The 21,058-nt window shown below is 47.1% G+C and overlaps 1 protein-coding gene across 1 annotated transcript in view; it reads left to right on the top strand.

The window, feature by feature from the left end:
* Positions 1-20,764: 20,764 nt before the first annotated feature.
* Positions 20,765-21,058, top strand: part of LOC130117109 (ras-GEF domain-containing family member 1C-like) — an 8,287-nt gene continuing 7,993 nt past the window's right edge. The window contains exon 1 of the mRNA XM_056285259.1: positions 20,765-20,974. Within this exon, the coding sequence (XP_056141234.1) occupies positions 20,765-20,974 (210 nt within the window). The remainder of the gene's footprint in view (positions 20,975-21,058) is intronic.

Here is a 21,058-nt window from a genome sequence, read left to right as displayed (position 1 = left end):
CTATGTGTTAAGTTTGGATATATGTGTTCTTGTAGTTTTTGGATATGTGTTTTTGTCTTTGTGTTGCACTGCTGGGGGCTGGAAAAACGATGAAGTGTTCCTGATTCCCATCCAGACAACAAATATATCAATTGATTTGAAGGTGTTAAAAAGTATAAAATGTTTTGAGGAACATCGGTGTGTTGGTGTCACTTGTTTTGGTTGAATTGCTGATGTAAGGACAGAAAAGGCGAAACATTTTCACCCTGCCTGGTGGAACTTTTTTTTTCAAAACATCGAAAGCCATAATTCAATAACTCTACCCGAGTCTAAGTCTTTCCCAAGACCTTGAAAACAAATCTGAACACCGAATACTACGCCCTTGAGTGGAGGGAAGACAAACCGTCTGTGTGTCTGTGTAATCCCCTATGCCCTGCTGAGCCCACAACTACAGTGGGAGCACCAAAGGCCTGTAGCCCATCAGAGGAGTCCAATTTTGGGCAGACTAAACACAGACAGACCCCCTCGCCCTGGGTGTCCCACAGTGGACACGGAGAGGGAGTGGCAGGAAGGCAGAAAGATTTCATCGGGATTATGGTCGTAGCTTTGAAAGCCCAGTTGGTTGGGGAGATTGAGGCCCATACAGTACATTGCAGTGATGGCAGTGATTATGAATTCCTGTAATCACATGGGGGGGGGTGCTGTGTGAGAGATTGACTCTATAAATGGATGCTTGTCATCATTGTCCCTGCAGGTTTTAATGACCAGTGCCAGCACACAGGTGAGGGTGGGAAGCTCGGTATGATAGAGCTGTTACATGTACACAGGTACAGGTGCACACTCACACCAACACACATACCTGCACACATAAACAATATCACACAAACACACACACATGCACGCACACACATATCGTTCCCTGTGGAAAGTTAAGGAGGAAGATGTCACGGCTCAATCACCCAGGCTATTTCCAAAGCAGACACTTTTAAAAATCCATTTCAGGTGATTTCTATTTATCCTTCTAACTCTTCGTTTGTTCTGCTCATTCCCTCATTCTCCCAGGTGTGTTTTAGCTCCCCGATTTCAGACGTCTGCGCATTCCTCACTCAGAGCTATAGACCCGCAGAGAACTTAAGTCACTTTAACGGAGCCGCAATTATAGTGTGCAGTCAATACAATGTCCCTTGACCAAGCCTATCATCGATTTATCACCCTGCTGTCCACACACACACACACACACACACACACACACACACACACAGAGGAAGGACAGAGGAGACTTCGGAGGTTGAAATACCTCTTACAGGCCAGGGAAACTTTTTGACAACCTTCATCTTTTTTTTTTGTTCCACAAACATTGGGGCAGATCCCTTTGAGCTTCCACGTATATAAGACAGCTTCTGTCTCACATCCTCTCCTTACTGCCAGAAAGTCAAGAGGACTTGAAATAGTTTCCAAGAGACAAAAAAAAAAGTTTTTTGAAAGTGATGTCCCAGAAACCAAATATAGCTTAGATTTAGAAGTTACCACTTGATGGAGGGAGAGGGTTTGGTGTGTCGAGTTTTGACAAGTCAGAAAGTAAATCCTACTTTCTTGATAATCTAACACTCATTTACAGTATATACACAATAGCTATAGAAAAACAATCTGCAAAAAAAAAATTTTAATCACACAGCTGACTGGGACTTCTGCTTAGGCAACACTCAGATCCAAACGACCTCTGAAATGAGGACAGTCTGACCCGCGTTCTCTCAGTTACTTCCTCTCACCCAGGGTGCCTTTTGCACATCTGCATGATTTTGTCAGTGGAACGTCTCATGACGCACCGACAATTCAAGTACTGAATGGATGCTGTGACCGCTGGCGCTATCAGAGGCGTCGATGCAGCCCAGGATGTACAGTTGTACAGCTGAAACAAACAAGCAAGCCTTTTTCTCTGAGTGAGACACATCATACCCACTGCTCTGCCTGCTTCTCACTGAATTGTATTAGATCCTTTTTTTTGTGGATTTTCCCCCCTTTTTCTCCCCAACTGTACCCATCCAATTACCCCACTCTTCCAAGCCGACCCAGTCTCTGCCTCACCCCCCCTCTGCCAATCCGGGGAGGGCTGCAGACTACCACATGCCTCCTCCGATACATGTGGCGTCGCCAGCTGCTACTTTTCACCTGACAGTGAGGAGTTTCGCCAGGGGGACATAGCGCGTGGGAGGAACATGCTATTCCCGCCAGTCCCCCCCCCCCGAACAGGCGCCCCGACCGACCAGAGGAGGTGCTAATGCAGCTATCAGGACACATAACCACATCCAGCTTCCCACCTGCAGACATGGCCAATTTTGTCTGTAGGGACGCCCGACCAAGCCGGAGGTAACACAGGGATTTGAATTGGCGATCCCCATGTTGGTAGGCAACGGAATAGACCACTACACTACCCGGACGCCCTGTATTAGATCCTTGAGTCATAGAGCACCTGCCGGCCTAATTGCCACCGCACCACTGGAGAGAAAAGCCAGGCCCATCATGCCATCCTGCCCCTCTTCATCTCAGCCCAGAACAGAACAGGGTGTTCTCTCTCTCGCTGGTTGCTCTGGCCATCTTTGTTTTGTTTGTTTTTCTGTCTTTTCTTTCCTCCATCCACTCGTCTCTGCCCCTCTGCAGTCTGTGTCCAGATCTGCCTGCCAGAGGGGGGCCTCAGACGCAGAGTCTCAGACGGCCCTCTCTCCCTCCCCCCCCCTCCACCATTGCCACAAAAGGGAACTCTTGTTTTTGTCCACGTTCTGTTTAAACTACCCCCGCCACCACCCCACTTCTGTGTGAGGTACTCAGAGAGAGACAGAGAGGCGCCTGGGGTAGCGATGACTGACTGGCCAGGGTGGCAGACCGGACCATTACGGCCGGCACAACCATCACACTGTCCAGCCTGTGCTCCTGTCAGCTAGAGCACTGGACCGGTTCATGGCAGCCAGCATAGCTCTGTCAGCACTTGCAAAGGTGGACCCTCCAGGAATCTGCTTTGTAAAGCTTTAGAAATTCCTATTCAGGCTTTTCAATGGGTCTGTCTCTTTCCTGAATGCCTCCTCTCCTTTATGTCTTTGCTACCACTGGCAACCAGTTGTCTATCCCCCCCACCCCCCGTTATGGAGACAGGGAGTTTTGTCTGAGAGCATCTGCAAGAGCATCCTTGAATTGTGTCATCAGTAGAAGGTTTCTTCTTCCTGTAACAACAACAGTCAGCGGCCACTTTTCTCGCCGCAGGTCTAACAGCAAGTCAACTCATTCCTAAAGCCATAATGAGACTATAATATTGCTCATTTTATGGGGGAAAAAAATCTGTGTTGGTAATGAGATGCAAAAACAATGACATGTTGTTTTCAGTGCCATAAATAATGACTTGGCCCCTGGCAAGATGAGTGACGGTGACAGAGTATAAAAACAGAAGAGCCAGCAGGAGAGGAGAGATGGCAGAAGACAAAAAGAGAGCAGATCCTCAGAGAAAATAACGACTGTGGAGAGAGATTTCAAGGAATAGGGTCACTACCCATTAATGGAGCTACCAGTGTGAGTATTGTGCTACATGTACAAGTTTAGTGATGGGGAAAATCTCTCTGCAGGGTCACCTCCACTCCTTTCAGCTACCTTTAGTGCTATTCACTCAGTATCTGGCCTGAGCTTGACTCAAAGGCATCTACATAGTCGTGTGCTAAAAATGTCCCGGCCGTCATGTTGAGGCTGATGAATGCAGCTGTTTTCATGAGCTGTCTCAGTTGTGTGTTTGTGAAAGCCGCATTCCCACGAACACTGGCTGCTGAGGCTTAAATCTGTGATGTCTTTACACCATGTCAAGTTCACTCACAGCTGTTTTCTGTTGTGTTGTCGTCCTGACCCCAGGATTATATGACAGCATTTGATGAGGTGTAATGTGCGAGCAGCTGCATACAAATGATCTTGGCATTTTTTTGTTAAACATTGTGATGATGCAGGCTGCAGTTATTGCCTATCATCAGAACTGCTGCAACATCATTACTGTGGTATGGAGAGACACTGCCAGAGTGCAGGGAGTTGAGGAACTGTGAGACAACTGATGTGTGTGTGTGTGTGTGTGTTGCAGCTTCCTCTGCAACTGGAGAATAGCTGTATGGGAAGAGTGATAAGAGCCCTTCCCACATTGTACCAGAACACATTTGGGTTGTATATTCATTAGCAGTGACTCAGTTTTGCATGGGGAAACACATGCATATGCACATACCCAAACTTGTCTTCTCTCTTCCCTTACATATTTGCACTTGCACCTACATGGGGCTTTATCTTGCTGGTGTGTATGTGTGTGTGTGTGCAAACCTGCCTACAGAAATGGCTGGACCGCTGGAGGTCCAGTGAATGCCCCCCCCCCCCCCCGCCAATCTGCTTTACTCATATCAATGCATGTATGTGCTCTCTCTCTCTTCTGCTAAACACGTACATGTAAACTGACAGACTTACTCAGTAACAGGAGCTACATAGACACACACACACACACACGCACACACACACACAATAAACCATAATAAAACTCTTTGACACACTTAAACGTACCAAGATCAACAAAGATCTGCTACATTTACACAACACATTTCTTAGTAGAAAATGCAATTTATTTATGGCTTCCTCTTTGCCTCTTATACAGCCATCTTCCTTGTCTTACTGGATGCAAAGTCTTTTATAATGTCTTTAAAGTCCATCTGTTTATAGCCAAGTCACACTCAGTGGATAGTGTTGCCACTACTACTACTTTTGGCTGCTCCCGTTAGGGGTCGCCGCAGCGGATCATCCGTTTCCATCTCTTCCTGTCCTCTGCACCTTCCTCTGTCACACCAGCCACCTGCGTGTCCTCCCTCACCACATCCATAAACCTCCTCTTTGGCCTTCCTCTTTTCCTCTTCCCTGGCAGCTCCATATTCAGCATCCTTCTCCTAATATACCCAGCATCTCTCCTCCACACATGTCCAAACCATCTCAATCTTGCCTCTCTTGCTTTGTCTCCAAACTGTCCAACCTGAGCTGTCCCTCTAATATACTCGTCCCTAATCCTGTCCTTCTTCGTCACTCCCAATGAAAGTCTTAGCATCTTCAACCACTATCACTGCTTATATTTAGGATGAACATGATTATTGCTGGCCTCCTTGGCCCCCTCTAGCAGCTGGGCCCCTGAAAGCTTTCCCCCTTTCCCCCCTTATGGGCTGCCATGTGTGTGTGTGTGTGTGTGTGTGTGTGTGTGTGTGTGTGTGTGTTTGAGAGTGAGAGATGTGGGGAGAGAGAGACAGAGCAAGCGAGAGGTTAAAATTGTGGGTGAGCATTTGCACTTAAGGTGTGAATGCAAGCATGCATGTAGTTTATTTTTCAGTGGTGTTTATTTCTCATGCCTTTGCTTCATTGGTGTGCCCCACACCTGCAGTCTGTGTGTTGGTGTATGCATGTTAGTAAAGTGCTTCGCCTCTGTCCTCTACTCCAATGTCAGACCCATCCCTCTCCTCACCCAGAGGCCCCAGCAGCAGGCTTCAAAGCTCCAGGGACAGCGTCTCACACCACACCACACCCCCCATGGCCCAGCAAGGACCTTTAGCATGGCATCAATCCACTTAATTACTCTCTATCCATCTCTCTCTCTCTCTCTCTCTCTCTCTCTCTCTCTCTCTCTCTCTCTCTCTCTCTCTCTCTCTCTCTCTCTCTCTCTCTCTCTCTCTTTCTCTCACTCTGTGTTTCTCTCTCCCCTTTCTCCCTCTCCCAAACTACTGTACAACTCTCAACATGTCCTCCCAACTAATTAATTACTCCCCCGCCACATATTGTATCACAGCCTTGCAATAAAAATGGTAACAATGGCAGTCGTGACAACACCACACACCCCCCGCCCCCAAACCCACACACACACGCACACACACACACACACACACACACACACACACACACACACACACACACACCATCCAAACCCCCTATTCTCTATGCAAAGGGAGGTTTTGCCATTCTGTCGTTGTTATTTTTGAATTAGGTTAATGTTATTAATTAACCCAGTTTTAATTGACAGGCAACCCCAGCCTTGAATGAGCATGTCTGAATGTCAGGGATCTCATTTGCATATTCAGAGGTGGTCTTCCCTCTAAGGGGTCACAGTTGGAGAGGGTCAGTCCAGTTGTGTTGAAGGAGTCCGTATAGGCTGCTGCCCTAAGATTCCCCTAAAAGTCTCGCTCAGGACTGTTTGGATAACCTTGCTGGCTTGGAGACTATGAATAATGGGATGAATCAGCCACGAGAAAAGGGAGATTTCAGTAAAAGAAAATGTCCCGTCTTCCCTGTGAGCTTTCCTCGTTGGCTTTGAAATTGCTTCAGTTGGATCAGTTGAACCAGATATCCTGGGATTTGAAAATTCCATTATTGAATGCTGCTGTCTGCGTCCCCCCCCCCCCCAAACCTTACTGGTCAACACGTATGCCATAATTAAAATTTTAATCAGTATTCTTGTCAAGTCAGCAAAAAATCTGGTGAAACATTTAATGCGCTACGGATAAAGCTGGGCAACAGGCTCGATAAGTGCGGTGTCTTGTCTATATTCCTATAAATTAATATGCTGGAATTATGACATAATCCATATAACTCACCAGAGATAAAAGAGAATGCCTGAAGCTGCAGAGCCCCGCTGCCGTGAGAGGAGGGGACTAGAGGAGGAGTATGTGGGTGTGCGTTGAGAGAGAGAGAGAGAGAGAGAGAGAGAGAGAGACGGCCGTCTTTCAGTCCACTCCATTCCACTGTTGCTCCAATTAGCCTTCCTCATTCGCCCATCTCTTTCTCCGCGAGCGTTCGGTGCGCGTTGTGCGCCTGTCTTCCTTCTCCGCGGCGCAGCCTCGCTCCGCACGGCGGTATTCGTAACGAGGCCCGGCCAGTCGCCACACCTCCGCCGCGCGTCGTTGCGCCGGAGTCAAGAATGCCACTTATGAATGGTGCCTCGCTTGCGTTTTGCCCTCTGTGACTATCAGGTGTTAAAGGTTGGAGATCTAACCCCGGAGGACGTTTTCATTCCGTATCAACAGAGATATCCACACCGTCAGGCTGAGACTCTTGGACCTGCCTTACCTCTTCTATAACCGGTGTAGTATTTGCCGGTGTAGTATTTCGTGAACCTTTTAACTTGATTTTTTTGTTGTTGGGGATATCTGGAACCGAGGTACAACTGATTTGACATTGGATACGACCAAGAGGAAAGATGGGGATGGGAGTGTAGTGCTGGTAAGTAGAAGCAAGGTTACCCCTGTATAGTACTACGTTATGAGGAGATTGAAATTTCGCTCACGCCTACAGCCCGTGTGTGTGTGTGTGTGTGTGTGTGTGTGTGTGTGTTTGAGAGAGAGAGCGAGAGAGAGAGAGGTCGTGGCAGCGTGTGCATGTACGCACACTGTTAACAATCCATACATCCCTGTGTTGTCGTAGCTGAAAGTTGCCGTACGTGATCCGCGGATGGTCGCACCGCGGCCAGCGGGGTGTCGTGGTTATTCCGTTAGAGACGGTTGCGTCAGTTTACTACGACAAAAACGCCAGAATACAGTCCCGTGTCGTGAGTCAGCGGTGTGCATGCAGGCTTTTAAAGCGGTGTTAAAGGGCGTGTAAGGGGATTTCACTTCCTTTCTAACTGCTGCAGAATTAAATATAATATTAATACCATCGCACGTACTATTTCTAATGTAAGCACCGACCACACGTCATTACATGTATTCACAGAGTGTGGCTGGCAGCTATTGTACCAAAATCGTGGACAGCGTGAATTGAAAACAAAGACTTAAACCTTGGAAAACTACAACATGTTATTTTCGTTGATTGGGTTTGTGTTGATTGGCTGGTCGTTTGTGTGGTGTGTCCAGATTTGTGTAATGAGGACAAATGCGAGGGTCTTCGTAAACTCGCTCACTACACGACGATCATTTCCTCAAACATTACCTGAACACCCCCCCACTCTCTCTCTCTCTCTCTCTCTCTCTCTCTCTCTCTCTCTCTCTCTCTCTCTCTCTCTCTCTCTCTCTCTCTCTCTCCCCACTCCCTTACTGTCTTGAAATTCGTCTGTATTTGAGTGTCATAAATTTTCGTTGATTGCGAGAAAGCCAATGGTCAATGGGTGTGGCGTTGGTGATTCAGTCTACTCTCTTTTTTTCTTTTTTTAAACGTTGAACGCAAGAGTTGGGGAGCAGCCCTTCATCCCTGTGGTGATGTTCAAGGTGTAGCGCTCGCTAATGCAAACCACACGAATTTGTCACCTTTTGTCATAGACTTGCAAGGCGCATGGAAGTGACGCTCCTCTAGAAACCGGTAAGGCGAGGATGTATTCTCGAGACGGTTGTGGGTATTACCACCAAATCCTCGCCGTTGACAACATTCCCACACCCTCATCACCCAGCCCTCACTCAGCCTGTGCCGAGCCCCCACCCCACCCAGGATCTAAGCATTGCAGTCAGGATTCAGATTTCTCTCCCTCCACCCCTCAGCATGAGACTCCAGGAGGCAGTAGCTTGTCTCATCTCCTCTCCTCTTTCAAGACACCGGCCTCTCGTTCCCTCGGTCTCCCTCTCTCTTTAGTTAACAATGGCACCCTGGGAAGCGTGTATTTGTTCCCTCGCGTCTGCTTGCAGTGAGTGGTTGTATGTGCCCAAGGGCTGAAAGGCAAACAGTTTCATGCTGCAGTGTGGGGGCTGAATGCAAGGTTACTTTGGTGCAACAAGCAGCTTGCTCCAGCTCAATATAAAATTCCTTATGATCTTGCATTTTTTTTCAATCCCCACTAACATTGACTTTTGTTCACCTGTATTATTGTTAACTTTTGACATTTCTCATGCAGATGACCCTGGCCCCTTCGCAATTCTTTGTACCACGCATTTTGCAGCTGTACTCTCTCAGTTGAGCTCGCCCACGCTGAGCGTACAGATCCAGGATGCCCTTGGTTTATTGAACTGAAACAACAGCTTGCTGTAACAGTACAGTAGATAGGTTTGTAGGCATGAGTCACCTGAGCGGGAGTTTGTCAGGAGTCGACTATGGGAACTCTGCAGGTACTGGAAGGGCTTAGGCCTCTGCACACTGTTCCCCAATTCAGGCCAAGTCTACACAGAATAACAGGTGTATTGTTGATGTTTGATGTGACACGGAAAGAGTCTAGTTCTCATAGATTGTGAGGTCAGTCGTTGTGTTTGTGCGCATGTGTGTCTGTGAGTGTGTGTGTGTGTTCATATAGTCTGTCTGGGGCAGGTCCACTTGGAGGTAAACACAGTAGCTGTTAGTCTGGTAGTAGTGACAGCTTTATCACCAGCACAAGGTTTATGGCTTGGTGTGCTTAGTGTTGGGGGAGGGTATTGTGTGTGTGTGTGTGTGTGTGTGTGTGTGTGTGTGTGTGTGTGTGTGTGTGTGTGTGTGTGTGTGTGTGTGTGTGTGTGTGTTTCACTGAGACACTGTAAGAATCATAGATCACACACCGCGTCCTGTACCGATCTCATGCTCAAACAACCGAGACATGATGAAGAGGGCCGCTCCGCTGAGTATTACTGCCAACCGTGCATTACTTTCCCTCAAGATACTCCTGTGGGACATGCTCCAAATAGCCCCATCCCCATTTTACTTTTGTATATAAAATTCACTAGTCAGAGACAATTATCTTGCTCCTTTCTTCCCGAAGCCGAGAGATTTTTTTTTTTTTAGCAATGTAACCGGATTTTCAAATTTGCCCCCTCTTAGTCAACCCTATGTAAATAACACCCCCAGCTAGAGTGGTGGACAGACTGTTGTCGTGACCTGCCTACCTGACAGGATTATTTCCGTCCTCCTTTACATCAGATTAGCCACCAATACCATAGGAGCACCCCCCATGTGGAATCACTATGTCGTAGCCTGATGCTCTATTGAGAGGGAGAGAGAGAGAGAGAGATGACGAAAAAGGAAGAGGGGATTTTCATCTCATAAGAGAGAGAAGTGGGGATATCACAGTAGGGACCCAATGGGCATCTAATTACCTCCCAACGCGAGCGAGCCGTAACACCATGGCAACATGCAGCCCTCTCCAGCATTGGACTGAGCCTGCTCCACACAACCTTTATGCTATCGCATGGGCAGATATTGATGATCTGTCCTTGCCGATTTGCCAGTTCAAAAGTACAACAGAATGATTATTGCCTATTGTTTTTGTTCGATTGGCTGTGTTATGCACATAGATTTTTCAGTCATATATCAGCCCCAGCTCAAAGTTGAATGATTCTGACCGAGTCTTCAGCTTGCTTTCCGGATGCAAAGTACCTCGTGAAACCCAGCTTCTAACTCACTCACTCACTCACAAAACAATCAATCAATTTTGTGAGTGAATAAGAATCATCATTTTATCAAAATTTTTTACACTCCCACCACTATTCTCTCGTAGCCTCTACCTTGTATTCTGTCTTACTGCTCATGCGTCTTCATTTGAGGTAATGTTTCACTGAAACATCATCGACAGACGTGTAAGTAAGAAACGCGCTAGCTCCTCTTTTTTTTCTTTCTCCCTTTTTCTCCCCAATTGTACTTGGCCAATTAGCCTATTTTCCGAGCTGTCCTGATCTCTTCTCCACCCCCTCTGCTGATCCGGGGAGGGCTGCAGACTACCACATCTCCTCCGATACATGTGAAGTCACCAGCCACTTCTTTTCACCTGACAGTGAGGAGTTTCACCAGGGCGACGTAGCACACGGGAGGATCACGCTATTCCCCCCCAGTTCCCCCTCCCCCCTGAACAGGCACCTCAACCGACCAGAGGAGGTCCTAGTGCAGATACCTGGACACATACCCACACCTGGCTTCCCACCTGCAGACACAGCCAATTGTTTTCTGTAGGGACGCCTGACCAAGCCAGAGGTAACACAGCGATTCGACCAAGCCAGAGGTAACACAGGGATTCGAACCGGCAATCCCCGTGTTGTTAGCCAATGGAATAGACCAGCGTTTCTCAAACCTCTCCTGGAGGACCACTTGTCCTGCATGTTTTAGATCTCTCCCTGCTCCAACACAGCTGATTTAACTGATCAGTTTTGTTATTAGGCAGCTTCGGGAGCTCATAACGAGTTGGTCATTTGAATCAGCTGTGTTGGAGCAGGGAGAGATCTAAAACATGCAGGACAAGTGGTCCTCCAGGAGAGGTTTGAGAAAGGCTGGAATAGACCACTATGCTACCCAGACACCCAGAAACGCTGATTCTCTTTTAACGTGCTCAAACAAATGAGTCTTTTGATAAAGGTTTTCCATTGTTTCTGATGTGCCAGCTTGCTTTGCTGGGTTCTTAGTTAGCTAAAAACATGATTCATGTGACCAAATTGTAGCTCTGTTGAACTGGTGTTAAAAGCATCGATTGCACAATGTCGGTGTTAACCATCCAATCAGGATGTCATGTCAATAACATGCAATGTAAGCCCATCAATTGAAAATGTTCTGTAGGCCTACTACCCAATTACAAATTCAAGACAATGATCTGGTGTCATTTCTTTGGCAACCAAGTCGCACGACAGTTGGGCTTTGCATCTATGACACTGTGTGTCCTAGTTTGCTGTGGTTGTGTTAATTTCCCATCCTTTTAATTTGAACTTTGTATACCTCCATGTTGCATTTGTAGACCGCAATTAACCTGAGACAATTAGCAGTGGATGAATGAAGCAATATCCTGTTGCTGCGCGTGTGCTTCAGGTTGATAGCCACAGAGGCCGCTTGCTGCTGTGAGAGGACAGGAATGGCTGTCTGCTCTCCTTTCTCTGATCATATCACAGGCATAAGATATGAACAGACCGGGCCATACAATCTCTCAGCGCTAATTACAGTAGCAAGCTTAGATATCATACATCAACTCTGACAGACCATATCGTCTGTGTGTATGGTGGATGAGAGATATACCATGCACAGTAACCGGAAAGTAGACGGCCCGGATGAAATTAGTAATGCCTGGTTATTAGATTTGCATTTGCTGTCGTCTTGCTTTGTTGATTGCACTATATGGTAACTATTGTGCAGGGTTGACTGAAATCAATACAAGAGTGTTCGGTGTGTTTAATAGGCCTATTTTTGATCAGTAGAGGCAGACCCAAACACAGGCAATGGAATAGAGCAATGTAAAAGAAGTTTGTTGCAGGAATTAAGGAGAATGAGAATGGCAGAAAGAGAGGCAATGGTGGATGGCAAAGCTGAGTCTGAGCAGGACAGACGGATGAGGAAGTGAACATGGCTGGCAGAGGATAAGCGAGCCAGAGAGTAGTGATCCTGGAAGCAGAAGAAGACACGGTAAATGTAGGTAACGCAAATAACATGAGGAATAACTCTGAATATGTAATTGTAGGGCGGCCAATCCGAGAGACCGCCACAGTGGCTGAAACAACGATCTAGGATGAGTAGATGGAAAGCCAGAGTTGATGAGTTGATGGATGGCAGGTGTGCAGGCTGGGCGGGTGAGGTGAATGAACCGCCAATCAGGAGGGAGCATTAGAGTGCCAGGGAAGGAAGCCATGCCCATACCACACACACACACAGGGGAAAACAGGAGACACCAGGGAAAAGGGAAGCACATGGAAACCCAATCACTAAGAGTGTGTAAGTACTATTTGGGTATTTACACATTTGTGTGGTCTCATTCAGCCTTTCCTTTCAGATGCCTTTGATCAGCCCACTCTGTTTTTCCCTCTTCGTCTCCTTTCATTCACGTTTTGAAGATGATAATGCCTCATAAGTGGCACTTAAGACAAAATTATGCCAGTTTAGAATCAAGACAAAATCACTCTCGTCCAATTTGCTTCAAAGGAGGATTGCATCATGACGTGGTTATAAATGGGAGGACTATAAATAATGTATGTCTGTTTTTTTAAGCAATATGACCCTGATTGAATGACAGATTTGGGGCACTCAAGGCTCATACTTAAGAATCAATCTGTGCTCAGCGCCAATTATTTCTAATTAACATGAATAGATTTCCCACTACCATTAACACACCATACAGGAGACCTTTAATTTGGTCTAGTACTCCCTTTTCATGCTCTCAAAACTGGGAGAATCGATTCAGGCATATGTTTTTCACACGTAGGTGAAATGGTTTTGAAAGTGTATTGAGTGGATAATGGTGCTGAACCTTTAAAGCGGATCTCAAAAGCACAGATTTTCTGTCAAGGTGAATGTTTCGTGTAATGTTGATCTTGATTTCATCTAAATGTAAATTCTTGTAAGGCGACGGGGTGTCTTTTGGGAATGAAAGTGTGCCTCTGCACTCAACGCTACGCAAACTCCTTTCTCCTTGCACACTCTTTTATCTGCCTGTCGTCTCTCTCTCTCTCTCTCTCTCTCTCTCTCTGTCTCTCTCTAACACTTTTTTGCACTCTGTCCAAGATGCATATAGGGCCGATGCACAGCCACACCTCTTGGTGAGCAGAAATGACCAGATGCTTGTTTTCTCAGTGAGAAAGTGACTTCACTGGTGCTCACACCCATTTAGACTCACTTCCTCAGCTCCTCACACAGGCATGCAAACACATACATACACACAGGCATGCAAACACATATGTACACCCGCCAGCAGGGTGTGTTCACTGACGAGAATTCTTAGAGGTTTACATTGGGATCAATGGGAGCTGAAGGGAGGATGGAACAGGTGCCAGAGTGTCACTCTTTATCCCTGTGCAGATGCCATATGAGGGCTTTAATAAACGGATTTAGGGAGTATGTCCCCGTTGAGCTGTGGGAGTATTCTCAACCTCTATCAGAGTCATACCACAGAGGGAGGTTCAGGAATGGGTGTGGAGTTGGAATGTCTCGACAGTAACCCAACACTATGTTTGGCTGCTGTGTGGGTGCAAGTGTGCATGCATGTGTTTTCAAGTCACAATGAACTCATTTGTTTTCAGTTGCACCCCACCCCACACACACAGATAACCAACAATAATCCACTGTTTTGATTTTGCTAGACAGCCTGCATGGTGACATATGTGCGGCATTTTTCACTCAGTCTGTTGGTCGTGTCAGGTGGGTGCCATGCAGCTTGGCAAAAACAAGGCTGGCTCTGCCCCTGCACTTCAGGACTTCCTTTGGATGCCAATAGACTTTTGGGGTCTTGTGGGATATGGGGGGATGATGTGGACTGATAGCCAAAAAGCCTCCTCTGCCAGCAGGTCCCACTGGGAGAGCAGGCTGCTGCAGGGCCATCTGTATAGGCATCCCGACTGGGCACACTGGGAAGGAACTACTTGGAACGGGAGAGGAAGGAGGAGAAAATGATGAGGGGGAGGGAAAGGCTGGATGACAAAACAAGGTTTTCTCTTCCCGCTATTTTATCTCCATCAGGAAACTACTCAGCTGCTTGCAAGGCACATGAAATTAGTGAAAACAGTCACTGCTTTCAAAGAGCATTGTGGATAATGCAGGCCAGAATGATAATTATACCAAGGCACTCTCATCATCTTCAGTGTCAGGACTAAGAATTAACGAATGTCAGGAACATTTTTTTTTTTTGGAAAGCACAATCTTAAAATAGAGAAAGTGTTGAAATCCCATGTTGTTTAAAAGTGAATAAACAGAGCTTAAATTAGAAGAGAGGTGTTGGCATGTGTAATTTGCCAGCCAACTAGGGAGTCATAGGATGGAGTCTGTGAACAAGGAAGAATAAATTCGTGGTTCTGGCAGGTGGGGAGTTTAGCACACTGACAGCCCAGACTGTCTGCACACTACCTACCGCCCTGCAGAGAAGATGACTTTCTCATCACCTTTTTTTTATATATATATCTCTTCCCACTCATTACTCCGATTAATTGCACCCAAGAGTAAAGTGAAGAACAGGGCTCAAGAGTGACGTTTGTTCCAAGCAGCAACTCAACCTGTCATTTCTGAAACCAGGAAGTGACTACACAACCAAAATAAAATGCCACTGCACTACCTGTGCCGGATGTGTGCTGTAATTTACAGCTTTAATGTGCTCTGCTAAAAACGGCGTGTCATGTCTGAGGTTAACGTCTCGACCGGCGATGGTCGTAACATATGTAACATATCTCTCAATAGCGCACATCTCGCTATGCTCACTTGATGTTATTTCTTTGCTGTGAAGCTCGTGCTCAGTCGTTGGGCTTGAGTCGCATCCCAGCCGTAAACACTTTGGCTGTCGGACCATTAGCAGAACTAAGAGACCTAGATATCAGTCCTCAGAGGAGTAATACACTTGATTATGAGGGGTCCAATACATGTATGCTATGATAAATAGGACGTGGTTCTGGGGTGTATTCCCCTCTCTATGGCTTTGATGGATGGATGTATGTGGAAAGCAGAGTAAATGAGTCACTGTGACAGCAGTGACATCCTTCAAACCTCAATCTGCTTCCAATGGGGCCTCGCTGGGTCTTTTAACCTCTTTAAAGACTTTTTAAATATCCCTCACAGAGAACAAAGCCTCGAAAACTGCCTCACAGTAGAATTTCATTTAAGCCATTAAGCAATTAAAATAATGACCATGCTGTGTCCTCGGAAGCAAACAAAAGCCACCACTGTACTCCATGTGCCCCCTCTGGGGACCTTCACCTTTCCCCTCTTTGACCCTTGGTTATTTAATGACAAAGGTCAGGCAGAGATTTGATTTGGTCTGAATGACTCTCTTCAGCCTTATCAGAGATCTTTCTCCTGTGTCAATTGCCGTGACCCCCTTAACCCTTTAACGTCCGTGTAGACGAGGAGACAGTCGGCAACTGTCTCTCAGTGCACACCTCCTCTCAATACACACACACACACACATACACTCTACTCCCTTTATGTAGACATCCGCCTGGAAAGGTGAGTGTAAGTCCTGACTATGTGGGGAAACAGGTTTCAGAGAGAGAGAGAGAGAGAGAGAGAGAGAGAGAGAGAGAGGTAATGGGAGTTGGACAGAACAAAGAAGAATAACAGAGTTGTGAAGCAGCTTGACAGCTTCAAGCCTCTCATTTTTCTCAAGAATGCTTTTCTGTTTCGTCAACACAGTAACAACGCAGCAAGGCTTACACCACACAACTCTCTCTCTCTCTCCCTCACCCGCTCACTCATCACTCTCTCTCTCTCTCTCTCTCTCTCTCTCTCTCTCTCTCTCTCTCTCTCTCTCTCTCTCTCTCTCCCTCACCCGCTCACTCATCACTCTCTAACTCACTCACTCACTCACAGAGTCCGGGCTACTGACTGCGTGTGTGACTCTACAGACAGTGCCGTTCTGTTAATCCGTAATAGAACAAAGCAGGCGGATCTCCTGATGGCAAAGATAACAGTCTGACAGAAACAAAAGACAAAACACGTGCAAACGCACACCACACACACACACACACACACACACACACTCATACACACAGACAATACCGGGGACCTGAACAGTGACACTTCCCCAGCTGTCTAGACAGAGAGCGGGGCTGTTGTGGGCTGCCTGTTGGAGATCTCAGGGGGGATTAGAGCGCACGCTACTATGCTCACCTGTTCTTAGCTGTTCATGTCTCTCTGTGTTCAGTCATGTGACTCTGATGTGATGAGATGGGCTCACCGGGGGGCTAGGTGTGCTACTAGCCCAGGCAAACTACAATACTCACACAGGTTATACATAAAAAACCAACCGTACTATTTATATAACTAACCTTCACAGTTGGGAAATATTTTATTTTCTCCCCAATTGTATCCGGCCAATTACCCCACTCTTCCGAGCCGTCCCGGTCGCTGCTCCACCCCCCTCTGCTGATCCAGGGAGGGCTGCAGACTACCGCATGCCTCCTCCGATACATGTGGAGTCGCCAGCCACTTGTTTTCACCTGACAGTGAGGAGTTTCACCAGGAGGATGTAGCGCATGGGAGGATCACACTATTCCCCCCAGTCCCCCCCCCAAACAGGCGCCCCGACCAACCAGAGGAGGCGCTAGTGCAGCGACCAGGACACATACCCACATCCAGCTTCCCACCTGCAGACACAGCCAATTGTGTCTGTAGGGACGCCCAACCAAGTCGGAGGTAACACAGGGATTTGAACCGGCGATCCCCATGTTGGTAGGCGACGAAATAGACCGCTGCACTACCCAGACACCCGCAGTATTTTTCTTGTCGGCCTAATGTTGCCACCTGAGGAGACGGAGTAAACCCCTGCACTCAACTCAGGAGAAACACAGCATGATGGGAACTGTTCTGCAGTATGTTGTTAACCCTGGCCTAGATATACGTAGAGTCCCACAAGTGTTGTTACAGCACAGTGAAAGATAGGCTGAGGTGTACCAACCACGCACAATGATGACAGGTTTAGTGAAAGATGTGTGTGTGTGTGTGTGTGTGTGTGTGTGTCTGCCTGCCTGTCTTGTCTGTTGAGGAGTTACCTGATTGACCTCTGTTGTGCTGCCGGGAGGTGCTGCCTAACATAGACGCAGTGTTGTGATGACATGATGAATCAGAGCCAGGGAAAGGCTGGAGGGAGGGAAAGGGAGATGAGGAATGAGGAGAAATAAAGAGAGTGAAGAGGATGAGAAGTGATAGGTGTTCATTGACAGTGCGCTCACATACCACTTGCGTAAAATCTACCCTCTCTCTCTCTCGATGTCAAAAACACATGCACATCCACACACACGGTAGTGGAGGGGTTTAGCATGCGCGAGTGTGTGTGGGTGTGTACATTTGATGGTGTGCGTTTGTGAGTCCACATATGTGTAATCATACACAAACAGCGGTGACTCATGGATGAGCGCTTGGATTTACTCGCACAGAGTTGTGGCTACAGAGCTATGCAGGCCTTTGTCCTCCTGTTAGTCCTACCACGGAAGAAGTGCTTATCATAGGGCTTTCCCCCTGCATCTGTGTTGGCACGGAGGGTCGCTGGATCCATCTTTCTCTCTGTGTAACTGGCCTGGCCGCGGCTGCCTGCGGCAATTCAGTCTATAGCGGGGGTCACTGCAAGGACACGCCGGGCCTCCCTTTTTGGAACCAAATCGAAACAGCAGTGCTCTTTGTGACAGAAAAGAAAAACCTTGCATGTGAAATTAACAGAGACTACTATCCCAAATCATAATGGTGGTATTTGGTTTCGATTCAGGTCCGTGGATGAAAATGTTTTGAGCCTCGTCAAATCAGAAAAATTATCAGCGAAGACGAAATTAAACAATTCTGGGGCGCCCCTGTAGCCGAATGGTTACACGTGGTTGCAACAGTCGCCAGTTTGATTTCAGCCGGTGACCTTTTTTTACATGTCATACTCCACTCTCTCTCTCTCTCTCGCTTCCATTTCCTGTCTCCCTCTTCACTGTCTAATAAGGTTAAAAAAATGCCTAAAAAATCAATTCTATCTTGCAAACTAGTCTAAGTGAATCAAACATGAGAGGATGTTTTCCGTCTGTGTATTTGAGCGTGTATTTTTCCCCCCTGGCAATTAAACGCATCCCTTCCCTCTGTCAGATGTGAAATATGGCAGATTGTTGCAGCAGGGTGCAGTCCGATCAAAATCCAGCAAGTAGACCATGACGCTCCGATCAGAGAATTTGGCCATCGTCTGCACAGTTAAATACCTCGTTCCCCTGCTCAATAAGGGTTATTTATGTCACCGTGTCACAGAAGCGGACTAGGAGGACCATGATCCCTTGCTCTGAGCACCAGGCAGGAAGACGTCGGTCGTCTTTAAACCCCTCATATGTTATGAGGGATGTGGCTGTGAGGGCTTGTGGTGGAGGCGAAGAGGAAAGCCGTAAAGCACTCAGACAGGCCGCACCACCACTACTACGACTACTACAATGGCTACTAGTACAACTACCACCCATCCCCCAGACCTTTGCTCTGCATGCGTGCATGTACAATGAATGAGTAGGTACTCACATGCTCATGAGTGTGTATAACGCGAATGAGGGAGAACAAAAGAAAGCTGAGCGCCCACACAGGAAACTCTAGACACACGGTCCAATGCACCAGTGTGTGTTTGACCTCTCACCCCAGGGACCCATGACACCGGTCCAATGAGGAGGGTTTTAGGCGGGGGGGCAGGGAACCGGAAGGTCACCTTCGGATAAGCTCATTAAAACTAAACTACTCCATTGACAGGGTATTATCATTCACGCTTCCACAGACGGAATGTAATAGCTTGTTTATTTGTTTTACTTATCTATTCATCACTCGTCAGCGTAGCCTATTTAATTTCACATTGCAGGGGTTGTTGCTTCAAAAGAGGAAGGCAGATCTTCCATTTTTCTTCGAACTGTTGTTTGCCTGTGAAGAGCTATATTTTCTGTGATTTGAACCCTGTCTCTGCCCAGATTTACACAATGGGAGCGGGGTGGCTGATTTTATTTCCTCAGTTCTTTCTTCTGCATGACTGATTTCATTCCTACAACTGAGCTCCTACCTAAATTTAGATTGTGTGTGTGTGTGTGTGTGTGTGTGTGTGTGTGTGTGTGTGTGTGTGTGTGTGTTAAGTGCGTGTCTCGTATCAGCATTTATTTGTGACTGCTGGCTTAGCTGTTGTTTTAGTGACAAAAAAGCAAGAAGAACCGGCAATGTTTGCATCTGAACGAGCTTCCTCTGTGTTGCTCAAGGTCCAAACTTTGTTTGTTTGCTACCTTTGTCGAGACTGCTGGAGGAAACACAATGGCTCCCCAGCCACTGGGGTCGTCCGTTGGCATCCAGAGACGGCAGTCTAATGGTGATGATTAGTGCATCCGGGAGGCTTACCCATTGGGTTGATCCGTGGATGAAGACAGCAACCAGTAGAGAAGGAAACACTGATACCACATGGAAACTTTTTGATGGACTAGTATTGCTGAAACTGCAGTACTTGGAAACATTCCTACAGGACTTGGGGAAATTCGGTTCTGTGACAGCTTAAGCAAAAGCAAAAAAAAAAAAGAAGAAAAAAAGCAACTACTGGTAAAACAAGAGGTTTTAAACCAATTTCCAACATGAAAGGGAATGGATACACCTGTGACGAAGAGTTTGTTAGCACCCTCAGGACCACAACACCCTCAGTCTCAGCAGTATATCCACTCCAGCGTAAGTGTCTCTTCATGCTACAACCGCCTTGTCGGCCCGTCGAGAAAGAGCAGCTGTTGAATTTTTTCAAGTGTGCAACTGAAGGTAATCCAAGAAAGGGAGTTATAAGTGCTGGAGAGAGCAAGAGGGGGAGAGAGAGCGAGAGAGAGAGCGAGAGAGAGAAAGAGAGAGAGAGAGGAGACACACAGATGCTGTCAGGCGGCAACCATCTCCACGGTGACAGAGTGACCCACATTTTCCCTCTCCCTCACGTCGTCATGGGAGACGGGGCCAGCTGTTGGTGGGGAGGGGTTCCCGTATCCCCAGACGCTGGCGGTAGGACATAGTGGGATGAAGTGAGTGTCTCATTGTCTAGGGTGGGAGTGAACGGGAGATGACACACTGGAAGGATAAACTGGGAAAGAAAGCAGAAAGAATGTGCCCGGGAATACAGGCTGATAGATTGCCTGCACGATTACTGTAAGTGTGAATGATTACAGATGGTTGACTCACTTGGCTAGGGATAAAAGCAGTTTAGGTGTGCAAGAGACCAAATGTTGTGGGCAAACAAAATGTTATGGCACGTGCGGTTTTCAATGTATATTTACTCTTTCGACTTGTAATCAAATCATTTCTGATTTAATCTGCTACACTTTTGGGTTCAACATAATTATATTTTTGATTCTACATAATCCTCTCATAATTTATATGAATTTTATGTAATTCAAAGCCTTTTCATTGCAAATTCCACCAGAATCCTCCAAATGAAATGTCTTTCCTCTCTCAGCCAGGAATGCCCCAGACTGTGTGCCCAGGCACCATGTTCACCACTCCCAGTGGCTTCAGCCCCCACCTGGCCTGCGCTGAGCCTGGGGAGGAGGAAGAGGCCCCACAAGAGGGCCCGGGGCCTGGGGCTTGCCTGGCCGATGGACCTCCCATCACCTCCGCCTCCCTGGATACCCTTATCCAGAACCTGGTGCCCACTGCTGATTACTACCCTGAGGTAAATGGCAAAGACATGAAAGTATTGAAGTCAAACTGTGCTACCCATCATGTCCTGCATAAAGTCTGGCTTAAAGGGAAACAA

Source organism: Lampris incognitus, chromosome 1 (genome assembly GCF_029633865.1).
Source record: "Lampris incognitus isolate fLamInc1 chromosome 1, fLamInc1.hap2, whole genome shotgun sequence".
Classification (NCBI taxonomy): domain Eukaryota; kingdom Metazoa; phylum Chordata; class Actinopteri; order Lampriformes; family Lampridae; genus Lampris; species Lampris incognitus.
Note: the sequence above shows the minus strand (reverse complement) of the source record. Positions and strands in the feature narration are given on the sequence as shown.